Source organism: Diabrotica virgifera, chromosome 9 (genome assembly GCF_917563875.1).
Source record: "Diabrotica virgifera virgifera chromosome 9, PGI_DIABVI_V3a".
Classification (NCBI taxonomy): Eukaryota; Metazoa; Arthropoda; class Insecta; order Coleoptera; family Chrysomelidae; genus Diabrotica; species Diabrotica virgifera.
The window spans coordinates 581,607-597,117 of record NC_065451.1 but is presented as its reverse complement, the minus strand read 5'-3'; the positions used below and the strand labels follow the sequence as shown (position 1 = coordinate 597,117).

The 15,511-nt window shown below is 32.8% G+C and overlaps 1 protein-coding gene across 3 annotated transcripts in view; it reads left to right on the top strand.

The window, feature by feature from the left end:
• The first annotated feature begins 4,001 nt into the window (after positions 1-4,001).
• LOC114324891 (uncharacterized) overlaps positions 4,002-15,511 on the top strand; it is a 57,780-nt gene continuing 46,270 nt past the window's right edge. The window contains exons 1-2 of one of the 3 annotated variants that reach the window (XM_028272790.2): positions 4,002-4,166; positions 14,847-15,074. In XM_028272790.2, coding sequence (XP_028128591.1) covers positions 15,004-15,074 — 71 coding nt within the window. In that variant the 5' untranslated portion in view covers positions 4,002-4,166; positions 14,847-15,003. Of the gene's footprint in view, positions 4,167-5,431; positions 5,543-12,824; positions 12,985-14,846; positions 15,075-15,511 lie in introns of those variants that run through there. The other 2 variants (XM_050662864.1, XM_028272791.2) reach the window with 2 other exon arrangements.

The window sequence follows — 15,511 nt, the reverse complement described above, 5'->3', positions numbered from 1 at the left end:
ATAAAGAAAACAGAGCAGCAGGTTGCCTGAATGAAACGATATGGAGAAATAAAAATATCGGAAAAAATTTTAAGACAGAGTTTACAAAACAGTCATTAGACCAATAATGATATACGCGGCAGAAACACAACCTGATAGAGAGAGGACAAAAAGATTTCTAGAAACAGCTAAGATGAAAACCCTTACTACAACGCTTGTATAAGCTGGCATCGGCTATACAACCCTTGTAGTCAGGATCCCTACTTGCTGTCCTGAGATGAAAGTGGCACGAACGCGCTCGCGCAAGGGTATGTCGGACGCAAGTGATTTTTCTGCAATTCAATTAATTTCGTTATTACGGGGTGCGACACGGTGGAAATTACGAGATGTGCTAACGTCCGAACGAGGCACGACCGGAATTTTAAGTTTTCTTGAGCACAAACTTCATTTCCTTCGTCATTACTTTCCATACACCTTGGAATGTCGATTGAGTTTTTTATTTTTTCTTTTATTTACTGAGTATGTTAACTGAACTGCATCACGTCAAGTAGAAATTATTACAGAAGATAATCAATAAAATTAATTATAGTTAAAAATGTATAAACATTTTCAGTTTCGTTGCAAGCCCAAAAACGCAGCAGCATTATATTCTAGTTCAATCAGAGAGTGCAGCAAGCGTCTATACCGATTTCGGGACTTTCTTGCCCCTCGATGATCAGGGCCTATTTTACCACTAGGCCAATGAGGCATTTGCCTTGGGCCCGCATTTTAATGGGACCCGGAAAGATCATCAAAAAATTTTTATTGCAATAAAACAAGATAAATTTTCAAATTTGTCAACTGTGGTCTTAGAACCACATGAGCCACACTTTGAAAATCTTTCTACGTATCATCCACAGTAGAATCAGAGATAAATGTGAAGAAGACCAGGATGAAACACAATTTGGCTTCAGAAATGGACTGGGAACCCGGGTCGCACTCTTTGCACTAATTGTATTATTGCAGAAATGCCGAGATCAAAGGAAAGACGTATTTGCTGTATTTATTGACTATGAGAAGGCCTTTGATCGAGTACAACATCACAAATTAATTAAAATATTAAAGGATTAAGGAGTTGATAGTCAAGATGTACGAATCATAGAAAAATTATACTGGCGTCAAACAGCGACAGCTTGCATAAAAAGAAAATCAACGGAAATATGCAAAATACAAAGAGGTGTCAGACAGGGTTGTATACTGTCCCCACTGTTATTCAATTTATATTCAGATAGAATATTTAAGGAAGCGCTCCATATTTTGGAATGGGGGTGAAAGTTAATGGATTTCTGATAAAAACAATCAGATATGCAGACGATACAGTTATTTTAAGTGATGATATGAATAGATTACAACACCTTTTAAATTCCACTGACACAGTGGGAAGAGAGTTTGGCCTAAACATAAACTGTTCAAAAACAAAATACATGGTATTTAGCCGTTTGGCCCATCAAGATTCACATTTATATGTTGATGGTCATGTATTTCAAAGAGTATCCAGTTTTAAATATCTTGGTTGCCATATTACTGAACAACTAGATCCAGATAAAGAGATAAAATGTAGAATCGAGATAGCCCGCGCGACATTTTTAAAAATGAGGTCATTCTTCTGTAATGATAACTTGTAACTTAAACTTCGGAAGCGCATGATTAAATGTTACATTTGGTCAGTCCTCTTGTATGGTGTCGAAGCATGGACATTAAAAATATCGACCATTAATCGTTTGGAGGCCTTTGAAATATGGCTGCACAGACGTACTCTGAAAATACCATGGACGGCTACTCTGACAAGTGTGGCTGTCCTTAAGAGAGCAAATGCTGCCCGCGACCTGCTTGATAACATCAAATATAGAAAGGTGGCCTATTTTGGACACGTAGTAAGGGGAGACCGGTATAATATTCTTCAACTTATTATGATAGGTAAAATCGAAGGACGTAGAGGAATTGGTAGAAAGCAGGCCTCTTGGTTGAAGAATATCCGGGAGTGGACAGGAATAAAGAAAGCTGAACAACAATGTAGAATAGCTCGAGACAGAGACAGTTTCGCCATGTTAATCGCCAACGTCAAGAGGAATTGATAGGGCACGTTAAGAAGAAGATGAAGGTCTTAGAACAATTAAAAAATTTGATATCAATATTAACTCATTAACTTAATTAATATTATTATTAAATTATATTGAGGGACCCGAAAATTATATAGTGCCTCGGGCCTGATTTGAAGTAAAATAGGTTTTCTCGAGGATACTCTGATTCTCCGATGCGTGCGGTCTCGGATTGCAACGAAGATCTACTAAGAAAAGGGCTAAGTTTTCAATTTCTTCTTCTTCTTCTTTTGCCCTTTAATTCGTCCAATTCTGAACATAGGTTTCCCCCAGTAGCAAACAACTGGGGGAAGTTTTCAATTTAATAACACATAAATCGACATTGAAATATACATCCTATCAGATTGAAAACAGTGGGAACCTTCTCCGGTAACAATCTCCGAGGTTTCTAAAAATACAAGTCATACGGATGCCAAGACTATATGAAGATGAGGGAATTTTACAATTTGTAATTCACATCCCATCTGCTCAGCGTGGTAAAAGCTCCAACGAGAAGGTTTCCTACGTACTCCAATTAGAGTAAATAAATTAAATATTTAAAATGTATAAACATTTTCAATTTCGTTGCAACTCGAAAACGCATCAGCATTATATTCTAGTTCAATCTCCAGAGGGGATCTTCAGAGGCTGGTGACCAGAATAGCGGAGTTTGGACAAGAGTACGGTCTAACAATGAACATCAAGAAGACAAAGTTTATGAGAATATCGAAAACTCAAAGAAATAACGAGAATCTCTTCATAAACGGATCCAATATCGAACGAGTCGACCAATATGCTTACCTTAAGGTAATTCCAATTGGAACAATGATCAACTCCACAGGAGATTACTTACAGGAAATCAAAATCAGAATAGAAAAGGCTAGAGCAAATTTTAACAAAATGAGAAAAGTGTTCTGCACAAGAGATTTGAAGTTGGAGCTAATAGTTAGATTGGCTAGGTGCTACGTTTTCTCGACTTAGACCACGTTTTATGGAATTGAAGCTTGGAACTTAAATGCTGCATCAATAAAAAAAAACAGAATCATTCGAGCTGCGGGTCATATTACACGTGGAGAGAGATACAACTTGCTCCAATTGAATATGCAGGGAAAGATTCAAGGAAAAAGAAGCATAGGGAGACGCAGAATATCGTGGCTGCGCCAATGGCGGATCCAGCGTTGTTACGATGGGGAGGGGGGATTGGCTAAATTTCTATGAAAATAAATTAATGTTTTTAAAATTATAATATACCTAATTAAAAAAAATGAAATCACTTGGTTTAAGAGGGGGGGCTATCGCCCCGCCGTGGATCCGCCACTGTGCTGCGCAACCTGAGAGAATGGTACGGATGTACGTCAAATGAACTTTTCAGAGCAGCCGTCTCTAAAATCCGAATATTTGTGATGATTGCCGACCTCCGTCGCGGAGATTTCACTTAAAGAAGAAGATTTCGTCGGTCATCCAGAACCATAATTTAAAATAATATATTTATATTCATTGATAATAACTATTGACACCTAAAAAAATTGTTGTCTACATTTAAAAAATAAGAATCACTTTCGGCCAGTACGAACCATATCAAAATAATAGATCGTAATAAATAGAGATAACCGACCTGTAAAACAGTTATTCTTTGCAAGGTCATTTTTACCTGAACAATTAAATTTTTCTAAGAATGATGCAATGACGCTGAATATGAAATAATGTAATCTACTGACGAAATCTATAAAATTTGCAATAAAAATCCATTGTTTCCCTAGACTTTTACTTTTTAACCTTTGATTTTGTATTAAATTGTCCTTGCATTTTTATTTTCATATTTTATCCTTGTTAAAATGATGAATTAAAGAGAGACGATAGCATACAGGCATGTGTTCCGAACGCTCCGAACTTCTCCTAACGGTGCTCTCTACTGTCACCTGCTGCCTGCTGTCAAAAAATTTGACAGTAATCAATCAATCCTCCTAGAGAAGACAGTTTGTTTCATTTTCATTAATAGTTTCTTACAAATTTTTCAATATGCTTGTTTTAAAAAGTTGTTTTTCTACAATTGTTGACAATTTATGCAAGGTAAGAAGTTTAAATATACCTATAGCATGTTATTATTGTCCAAAATTACGGAATCTTTGATATCTAACCACTCAAAGATAGCAAATAATTGTTGTAATTTTCCATTACAAACAATGTTCACCTAAATAGTTTCGAAAAGGATTGTTTGCGGTTGTAAAATAATTATAATAAAGGTTCTCTTGTACTGAACGTCATGTTTTACAACTCTTATATTTTGTAAATAGTTTATTGGAAAAAATTTACTTATCAAAAAAAATTTACTTATCAAAAAAAATTTCCTCATAAACAAAGCCTCTAATGATTTACTAACCAGTTGAATATAGTGGCAAAATCTCCATGTCTATGTCTATGTCTATTTATAAATGCAAACAAGTACTAGCATGAAGGAACAATGGAATCAAATCTAATACATGCGGAAATATTCATAAAGAATATAAATAAAAAAACATTGTCTGGTCTTGTGTATTTACGAAGTATTTATGATACATAGTAAATGAAGACAGACAACAAATACATAGACGCAAATAGCCTCTATATTCGTTGCTAACGATGTTCTGGGGAACTATGATTTTTATTTGTATATTTAAAAATGAACCCTCAGTAGTGAACTGGATGGTATTTTACACTGCAATACAAGATACAAGGATATCCGGGTTAACCTTTGTGGCAAAAATTGAGAATTTAATTAAATGATAAAATGGCATATTAACATATATGGCTTCCGAAACTGATAATGTCTGTAAAAATGCTTCATTTATTATCATTCTGAGAAAAGAAGGTAAATACGTGGCCAGTGTCCTTTATTTGCTTCCTTCTATATTCATCATCTCTTGTGCTTATATATTTTAAAAGCCGAAGATACACAGGATGCAGCCAGAAAGCAGTTTCTTAACAAAAAGTCTTGGATTTAAAATATTGTTTATTATTTTTATTTCAATTATTCTAATCGTTTAAATTTAGTAAACTTTGTATCTAGGGCTTTTTGTCTTTCTCGTATTACGAGAGATGTCGCTGTTTTGTGTCTCAAAAGGTGGAATTATTGCATCGCGATATTTTCCCTTAAATAGGCAGGATGCTGAAATAGTTATATGGAGATGGTGGTCCAACTCTGAATCAAATAAAAACAAAAACTGCCTTTATCTCCGTTGTAGTATTTTATCTTCTTTTTGTATGAGTCACTGTACTGTAATTGGGAAAAACATTATAGAATATCTACTCTGTGTTTCTTGAGTTGTTCATTGGTCATACTCCCTGTAGCACAGTTTTTGTACAGGACTGTTCAAGGTAGAAAAAATTATAAATAGTGATAGATATGTTGTTGTCTCAATTTTGTACAAGCAGTAATACAATGCAACAGAAAGCATACAATGTACAATGTAAGTACTTAAATATTTGACTATAGAGAAATAGGAGAAGGTTCATAAGCACATGCATTTATTATATCACCATCATCAAGGCCTTTCATTCTGGATGGAATGTTTGCTACTCTGATTCGCTTATTGTGGTGAATCACTCTGCATTATTCTTGTGTATTGTCAAAGTTTGTTGTATGACTTGGCTTTCATTACAAGTTTCTTCCACTCATTTCGATATGTACATACTTCCCTTCACTTTCTCACTTTCAGGATTTTGATATCTCTCATAACTCATAACTCACTATCTCTCTCTGAGTCTTCCCCTCAGTCTTTCATTCTGGTTTTTTCTGGCTTCCATCTGGTGACCTTCTTATTCAGTAGGTTATCTTTCCTTCTCTCTAGGTGTGCCAACCATCTCAGTCTCTGCACTTTAATAAATAAATAACTATATCTTCTCCCTTTATTATGTCTCTTTTTTCATGGTTCATTCTTCTCATTTCTCTGTTTTCTATTCTTATCGGGCTCATAATCTATGTGAGGATTTTCTTTTTGAATACCCTTAATTTTTCTTCATCTTTTTCTGTGAGTAACATCATCTCAGCTGCTTATAATGTAACTACTGGTCTGATTACAACTCTGTATATTTTCAGTTTTGTATTTATATAATAGTATAGTTATTCCCTTTGGAATCGATAAAAGTAGATCATGTTGTGTTTCCATAAATTTGTCTTTCCTCTTTTATGCAGTAGCAGATAAATACAGAAATTTTTTTGTGGGGGGGGGGGGGGTCATGGATCTTGAGGGTGATTTAATTACTGTTCTCTGATGCAAGGTCACTAACACTGTTACTAATAAACCAAGTATAAAAGTTATACTGAGAATAAATCAGGTATAGGCAAAATCACTACCAATAAACATGGAATAACTTAGATATAGGTTATACTGGGTATAAGAATTTAGTCCAAGTTTATACCGACCCACACCCTTGTTTAAGTCTGGTATAACCTATTTTATGACTGTCAATGTCATCAGAGGCAAAAATATATTATATTTTGATTTGTTTTGTGAGTCATTATACATATAATAAAAAATGTGCTTAAGGGGTGTTGCGGCTGTCGAAGAAGTTGATAATTTAATTAACATGATAGAAAATACACGAAAAAGGAAACTTTTCAAAGATAGAATAAATCCCTTTTCACAATACACCGATAAGGAATTCAGAATTAAATATCGGTTTTCTAAAGATGGTGTAAGGTTTTTAGAAAATAGGTGATTCACTTATTTGAATTTGATATTGCATGAAAAGTTGAGTCAAACAGTCCATAATATAATGCACAAAAAATTTCAAGATGATTCGTCAATTAGTTTAAATTTTATTTAATTTGTTTACCTCTATGAACTTTTTTTGCAATGCTATTGTTCAGAAAATAATAATGACATAGCAATTCTGTGGAATCCATATGAAAGAAGTATACTGGTATTTAAAAAAATCAATAAAAACTCATTTTTATCATTCCGAAAACTTTTCGCCTAGGTTAATTTGGTCTGTCGGTTACAGAGAAAAATCAAAATTGACATATTTCGCACAATATTTATCATTGTTCTATGTATTTGTGCAGAAGATTGCAACGTTGCCAAACTATTATTTCGGAATAAAGTGGGAATACTTATATCTAACTTATACCGAGTTTATTAGTAACGAATTAGTTTCGTACTATATCTACCTTATACTTAGGATAACTATTCTAGATATAAATACGGAATAACCTTAGAATACGAGTGTTTTATTAGTAACAGTGTTAGTCTTACCAGCACTAGGATAAGTGGGTTTTCAATTATTTTTTGGGTGGGCCTAATTTTTTTTTGTTTGACAGCTCTCGGTTTTTATTTTTTTTAGGATGATTGAATTGATATTTAATTTCGTTTGGGGGGTGGGGGGTCATGACATTGTGACCCCCCTGTATCCACCATTGCTTTTATCCACTGCTGAAAAGATGGACTGATCATGTGAACGGCACGTGTTCCTTTTCTGATGTCACCACTTTTACCACATTTAAACCCTACAAAAAAAAAAACCGAATTTTAAGCACTGCCTAATGAAATTTACCAGCGGAAGTGCGAAACACAAATAGTGACGGTGTAAACAGTTCTTAGAAGGTCTCGAAATGCTTGCATTAAGTGAACACTCGACCTTGATTTCCATCTTTTAAGCAACTCCAGTGTAGTTCTCTTGATCACAGGTTTCTTATTGTTCTTGAACATAGTCTAATTAATGCAAAATTATCCACTATTGACCGTTTGCAAAGTTTCGTGATTTTTAATGTCTGTCAAAAGTTTATCTAAAGTAGGTTGAATTGCATTTTTCTTAGAATTATTAATTTGAAAAATCAATAAGTGGTTTCTTCTTCAACTGATTGAACACTTAGGAAAATATATTCCAAACAGTACACATGAAGTGAATTGCTCGTTTGTCTTCAAAAAGTCTGAACAGGTTAATCTTTATCTTCACGTGCAGTCTTTGATGGAGGTTGAGGATGACTTCTGCAAATATATCTCTATTTTGGGCTTTTCTTAGTAAGATTTTGAGGTCTAGTTCTGCCCATTCCTTCATGTAATGCAGCCATGTCATTTGTCTTCTGCCAAGACCACTTTTTCCTTATAGTATTTCTTCCATTATTGTTTGACGGAAGTTATCTATCTTTTTCTTCTTCTTTTCGTAGCACTACAACCCGGGGTTGGTCTTGGCTAACTGCACAACTCGCTTCCATCTTGAACGGTTGTCCATGATAGTTAGGTTAGTGGGTAGTCCCATCATTCTTAAATCTGACCATTGTCTCTCCATCGCATTCATGGATATCATAAGGGCCTTCTTCCTGTGGGGCTTCCTTCCAGATTAACTCTACAAGGTGGTTATTAGGGAGTCTATGGACTTATCATCTTAGATGCTGAGATTTAATTTCTTGGACTATGTCGCATGTCGCTTTTCTCTCATTCAGTAAGGGTAAGGATTGCTATTAAGGTTGTGATAAGGTCCAAAGATCTAAGATATTTATCACCCTTCTGAATTTGACACTCCTGATTACCAAACATCCAAAAAAACTTGTTCAATTGATTTTTATCTAATCATGTCTCTTTAACCAACTCTAAATCAGACAGAATTAATATTGTCATATTTAAAAGGTGTTTAAACAACAAAGAAAGTGTGTTTGGAAATATTTTGTTGTTGTATTCTGGATTTACCCAGTTAATACTGTATTATACTGTTCAAATAAATGTTTCTAATTTGAAGTCAAAATGAATATGATTTTTATCGCTGTTAGTTATATTATCAAGTTCTCAATGCTTAGTTAAATCTTTTGGACAATATAATTCTATAGTAGATTCCTAATAGCAAAAAGAAAGGAAATAAAATTTAAACATAAGTAGTATTACTTATACCAAAGTTTAGACTCTACAGTTGTATCTATTTGACATTGGATGTATCTAGAATGACTTGGATAAATCAAGAAGTTATCAACCTCCTTTGCCTTTTATAAAGCCAATTTGGATAATATGTAATGTATCTGGGTAAAACTAGTTTTACTTTTTAAAAAATCTTAACTCTTGTTAATATTAAATTAGCAATTCAAATCAAAAATTAAGAGATACCTTATAATGAATGCCTTTTTTTTTCATTCTCTCTTCCAATTTTAATCTGTTGTTATTGTTATCTGTCTGTCATCTTTGTTAATACACATAGTTTTATGTTGTATATTTGTGTCTATATAATATATGTTTGAGTTGTAAAAGTCGTAAGTCATATTTTTCACTCTGTTTCATTACCTTGTTTAGCAGATTTTGTAGTTCTTATTGGTGTCTGACAAGGCTGAATTAAAATCTGCATCGCTTTGTTTGCCAAGCAAAAATCATAACTGAGTATCTACCATTAATAATTTTCCTTGTATTTTTATTATCACAATTGTGTGTTACCCTATATATTTACAGTGTTAGCGTTATTTGTATATAATTTGGATAATATTGAGACTTAAAATTATAAAAATTTCATCAGAGATTGATTGATTTTATTCTATAAACGATTTACAACTTGATATGACCTCAGAACAGCTAAATTTGGAATTTCTTTTCTATTTTTATAAATTCATATCAGATATTTGTTATTAATTTGTAAGTTTTATGTTGTAGTAACATGTTTATTTTTATATTATGAAAACTTTGATATACCAGCTGGTTGTTGCTAATCAGTAGACTAACTTGATGGTCAAGGTTGCTACCCACATCCATATTGGTTTAATTATGGTGTGATATTTGTTTGGTAGGCATAATTTGGATTTTCTTCCTATAAAACAAATAGATTCTTCACAGAACATTTAAGTAGGTAATGAATAAAAATTATTTGATACGTAATTTAGTATGTCAACATTTATAAAAAACAAGGGGTGCCCGATATAATTTTGTCCCGACTATCATTAATTAATAATTAAAAAATTAATTTTTTTATAAATTCTACTAATTTTTTTTGCCAAGGCAGATAATATTTTAGATGTTTTGGATCATTTGAAACAAAAAAAGGTCTTTTGTAGAAGATAAATGAAAGGGCAGAAGTGGGAGTTACTGGGTACAATTTCAGGCTGTCCAAATCTCTTAAAAACGCTCCAACTATCTTTTAGGCAGAAATACATGCCATAGACATTAGTGCCCAAGAATATCTCAGCCGAGACTCGTAAGGCAAAAGTCTTCATTTTATTAGAAAGTCAAGCTGCATTGAAGGATCTAAAGTCATTTACTTGTGAGTCAAAGTTGGTTTGGGACTGTAAACAATCCCTCAAAAAGCTGGCGGAACGCAACAAAGTAACTTTGACGTAGGTGCCAGGTCACAAGGGAATTGCAGGAAATCAGGAAGCTGATAGCCTCACAAAAGAAGGGGCCAATACCCTATTCCAAGGACCAGAACCCTTCTGTGGACTATCAAAAAGCCACATCAGAGAGGATCTCCCGATCTGGGAACTCAATCAACTACAACTATACTGGTCTAACACACCAGGACAAAGGCACGCAAAAAGGCTCATAAAAGTGTCGCCTACTGCAACAAACCGCCTTCTCGAAATGAGTAAGAGATATAAAAATGGTCACTAGCCTTCTCTCTGGTCAGTGCCCTCTGAAATATCATCTCAAAAAAATGGGAAAATCAGATAGTGAGAAGGTGAGAACTGTCGTTTCTATGACAATGAAAAAGAAACGGCAGAACATAGGTATACTAGCACTGTTCTGCAAACGATTAAAATTCTTAGAAAAGGTTAAGTTGATTGTGTTCGAGTTATATCGATTTAAAACTAAAAAAAGAATGTGTGTGTACTTTGTACGCACATACGCACCTAAGAAATTATACTTCTATTATATGATTTTTTTTTAAATAAATATACTTTAAACAGTTTGTTTTAATTTTTTTTAAGCACCAAACTAATTTTGTGCTTACCGTTTTCAAAAAAATAAAAAAAAAGTATAGGATTGCACTGGATTCGAACTCAAGACCTCTCGATCTCTGGCCGAATGCTATACCAAATAGGCTACGAGGGCTGTGTCTGTATCGGTTCGGATGTACCTAATGACAATTCACGGTAACAAACAGTCAAGGTGAATAAATATACAATTAACTGTTTTAATAATACTCATCTTACTCCTGAGGAAGACAAATCTAAAGACACAAACATTATAATAAATATATTTACTAAAAACACTAATATATTATTTTCACACCTTTTCTTGCACTGATATATTTATACATAACTAGAAATATTTAGCAACTAAACGCCATACTGTCTGTGTGCGCATGCGCGCAGTATTATGAAATTTTACTCTCAATCGCGCCTAAAGAAGTATAACTTCAAAAAAACAAAAAATTACGAACTACATACCTAAATTCATATATAAATAATAATATATACAGTGAGCACGTAAAGGTTGGAATAAATTCATTTTCTCGAAAATGGACGATTTTGGAAAAAAATCCCAAAACAGGTCAATTTTTTTGCGACTTTTTGGCATATATATCATACTAGTGACGTCACCCATCTGGGCGCGATGACGTCATCTACGATTTTTTTAAGTGAGAATAAGGGTTGTGTGATAGATCATTTGAAAGGTAATTTAATTCTCTATTCAGTAATATAAACATTAACATAATTACTTATACAGGGTGTCCAAAAAAATTTTTTTTAATTAAATTTATTGACATAAAAAGAAGAATGTGTGTAATTTATTTAACTCAAAATACATTTTACTCCTATCACAAAGCAGGAAATGTTTATTTGACAAATAAATATTGCTTTTTGCTTAAATTCAGTATTAAAGCAGCCACCCACCGACCCACCTTCCTCTTGACAGTTTGAACATTTAATTTAAGCGAAAAGCAATGATTATTTTTCAAATAAAATTTTTTCTGTTTTCTGAGAGCAGTAATATGTATTTTGAATTAAATAAATTACTTGCATTCTTCTTTTTATGTCAGTAAATTTGATTAAAAAAAAATTTTTTGGACACCATATATAAATAATTATATTGATGGTTATATTACTGAATAGATAATTAAATTACCTTTCAAATTAGCTATCACACGACCCCTATTCCTATTTAAAAAAATCATCGATGACGTCATCATGCCCAGATGGGTGACGTCACTAGTATGATATATATGCCAAAAAGTCGTAATTTTAAAATAAAAATTGACCTGTCTCGGTATTTTTTTCCAAAATCGTCCATTCTCGAGAAAAGGAATTTATTCCAACCTTTACGTGCTCACTGTATAAATAGTTAATCATAAAAATTCCACAAGGAAATAGCTTCAGAACAATACCTAAATTCAAGTTCAAACCTTGTTCTATCAGTTCTTGATAAGTTTGTTGGGCTTATTTCATACTAATTTGCCAGTATCATGATTTTTTTCCTGGTTTCCCTATAACAAAAAAAAAAAGAAGAATTGCGGTATGATATTCCAAAAGTTGTTGATATGATCATTATAGTGAGGAGTTTATAAGTGTATAATATAGAAATATTACATAATTTATTATCAAGTAAAAATATAAATTTTTATTTATTGTGAACATAAGGAGAAAGATCAGTCATTTTATATTTTTAACCTGTAAAAGTTATGACCTTGTAGAAACGTGATTGTTGAATACTTGGTCTCATTCTAATATTTTCTATATACTTTTATAATGCAGTACCCAGTCTATTAAAATCGCTTTTTATATTTGACAGAAATATGTGTTACTGTGAAGCTGTGCCAAACAGTGCCAATAATAATTTTTAGATAGAAAGAATAGTGAGTCCACAGTTACAGGAACTAACAACAGTGAGCTAAAGTGAAATTATGGATGAGTTTTTTGCTAGTGACATGACGAGTCGAAGTTGTTAAGTTAAAGTTATATAGTGTGTGACTATTCTGTGTTGTGATTATTTTACACAGAGTATGTTGAATTACTTATTATTTTGAAACTATTTTAGAATTGTGAATATTTACATTAGATGTCTTGTATACTATGTATAAAGAACAAAATGCTGTTGATATAACAGTGCTACAGGTCTTGTATGCCCTTGGCTTCCAAAAACTTTTGTATTTCCGTCCATTTTTTCCGCTTCCTTTCTTTTTCTCCTCAATTTCTCACGTCTATTTCTAAAAGTCTTGCTTTTATCCATTTCTTCTTTGGACGTCCTATTCTTTTTTCTCCATTTCTCTCTTCTTCAGATAATTGTTTTATATCATTTCAGTTCTGTGGTAGACCTATAGTTTGACAAAGCTTTCTAGCTCTTTTGGCTCGTATTTTTGTTGTAATTATTGGTTTTCCATACGTCCTCATTATTTCTTTTATTTGTTTACTTTCTCCTTCTAGATTTCATTCCTTCCTCCTTCTAGCCTACATTCTTCTCCCTACTTGTAAACTCTCAGTTTAGCTGTTCTTGACACATTTTTTTGCTTTCAGTATTTCATTTCATTGAACCTATTGCTCTACTTCCCTTCGTTAATGTTTTGTCTGTATCTTTTACTTCTTTCCCATGTTCATTTTGATTATTCACATTCTGACACTTTTTCAAAACTATCTTCTTCTTGACTTATACTCGGTAGCAATAGTTTACCTCTTTGTTTATGTAGACCTGTTGTTTTTTTTTAATTGCTCTTCTAGCTGTTCTTTTTTCCTTTCTGCAAATTCTTCTCTTAAATTTTCTTTTTCTATCCACTTAGGTATCGCTCGTGTTTTGGGAATTTTCGCTCTCTCTCTCTCTCTCTCTCTCTCTCTCTCTCTCTCTCTCTCTCTCTCTCTCTCTCTCTCTCTCTCTCTCTCTCTCTCTCTCTCTCTCTCTATCTGTCTCTTTGTAGTTTGGCACTGTTTCTTGACATCTCTTTATATATACTTTTTCGCTACTTCTGACATGGTTATCGGTCATTCTTATATTTCATTCTTCTTCTTCTACTGCACTACAGCCCAAATTGAGCCTTGGGCTTCTTTATTTTTTGCCTCCTTTTTGGTTTCTTGACTTTCCAACCGGTCTCTTTCCCTGCATTCTAGCGTTCAGTGCTCTTTTTGGTAGCCTATCCTCTCCCATTCTTATCACATGCCCGACTCATTAGCACGCTAATAATGTTATTTGTTTTGTTTTTGTGGCTCTTTGTAAACTTTGTCGATAAAATTGTACAATTTTCAATGACAATGAAGCATCATATTTCTATTCTATTCTATCAAATATGTGTACTGGTATTGTTTTGTTAATAAATATGTTTAAGAATACATACAGTCGGAAAAATGAAAGAATACCCATGAACGATCACATCAATCACTTATTTTGTATTTGCTATCTTTTTCTATAACAAACGGTTGTTATTTATAGAAAAAGACAACAAATACAAAATAAGTGATTGATGTGATCGTTCATGGGTATTCTTTTATTTTTCCGACTGTATATCCACTCCTTCCAAATGATAATTGTAATGGAAATCATCATGTCTGTATACTCATCCCACTATCAAAATTTATATCTAACCAAAAACAAAATAACAATACAGTTTTAAGAGTAATTTAAAGTATTATTTCTGTATAGATACAAAATTCTTTTTTATATAAAAAATGGCTTGCCCAATGCTGATATCTCATCGAATATATTTAATTATTTATATATTTAATTATTATTGCAAAAGTTGAAATGTTGTAATATGTTTGTGAATACATATTGTTTAATTGTAAGCTTAAGATTTAAGGTTGTAATTATTGTTACATATGTTTTGTCCATTTAGAATGCAGTGAAACCTTTCAATCAACTGATCTCTTCTTTACAGATTTGGATATTAAGTGAAGCCTATTCCTAGACGTGTCTACGTTTGGATTCTAGATCAATTCTCAACCGACCGAGTAGTTTACTTGATTGGTTGCTTAGTTTAAGAACTTCTACATCCTGTTTACTTATTTTGGAACGTTATCTACCAAATCGAGAATATGGCTACCAAGGACCGTTCTCTAGGATCAGGCATCTCCATCCCACAATGGATGAAGACCAAGAGTAGCAAGTAAGTGGTTTATTTTGTTGCATGATGTATCTATCATCCACGAAGTCGTGTCGCGATAATTCGTAACGTCGTCAATTCTTAAAGTCAATTACGTCAATTCGCAAAGTTCGTAACGGTACAATTCGTAACGTCAAACTTGAATTATTCTGTTTATTTTTGTTAACGTGGCAACTAACTTTTATTACATTTACAATTGAAATTACCTTTATCTATATAACGAACCAGCATCAGGATAAACATTTTTGACACATTTAATATTTCGTGGAACATTAAATTTTTAAAATTATGTCATAAAATAAATAATATAATCTAGTAATGTTAATTGTATTAATTATCAAGTATAGTAAATAGATTATTATGAAACTGTTTTTGTTTGTTTCATTATTTTTCACACTTAGTTTTACTATTTTAAAGTGATAATGGAAGATAAAATATAT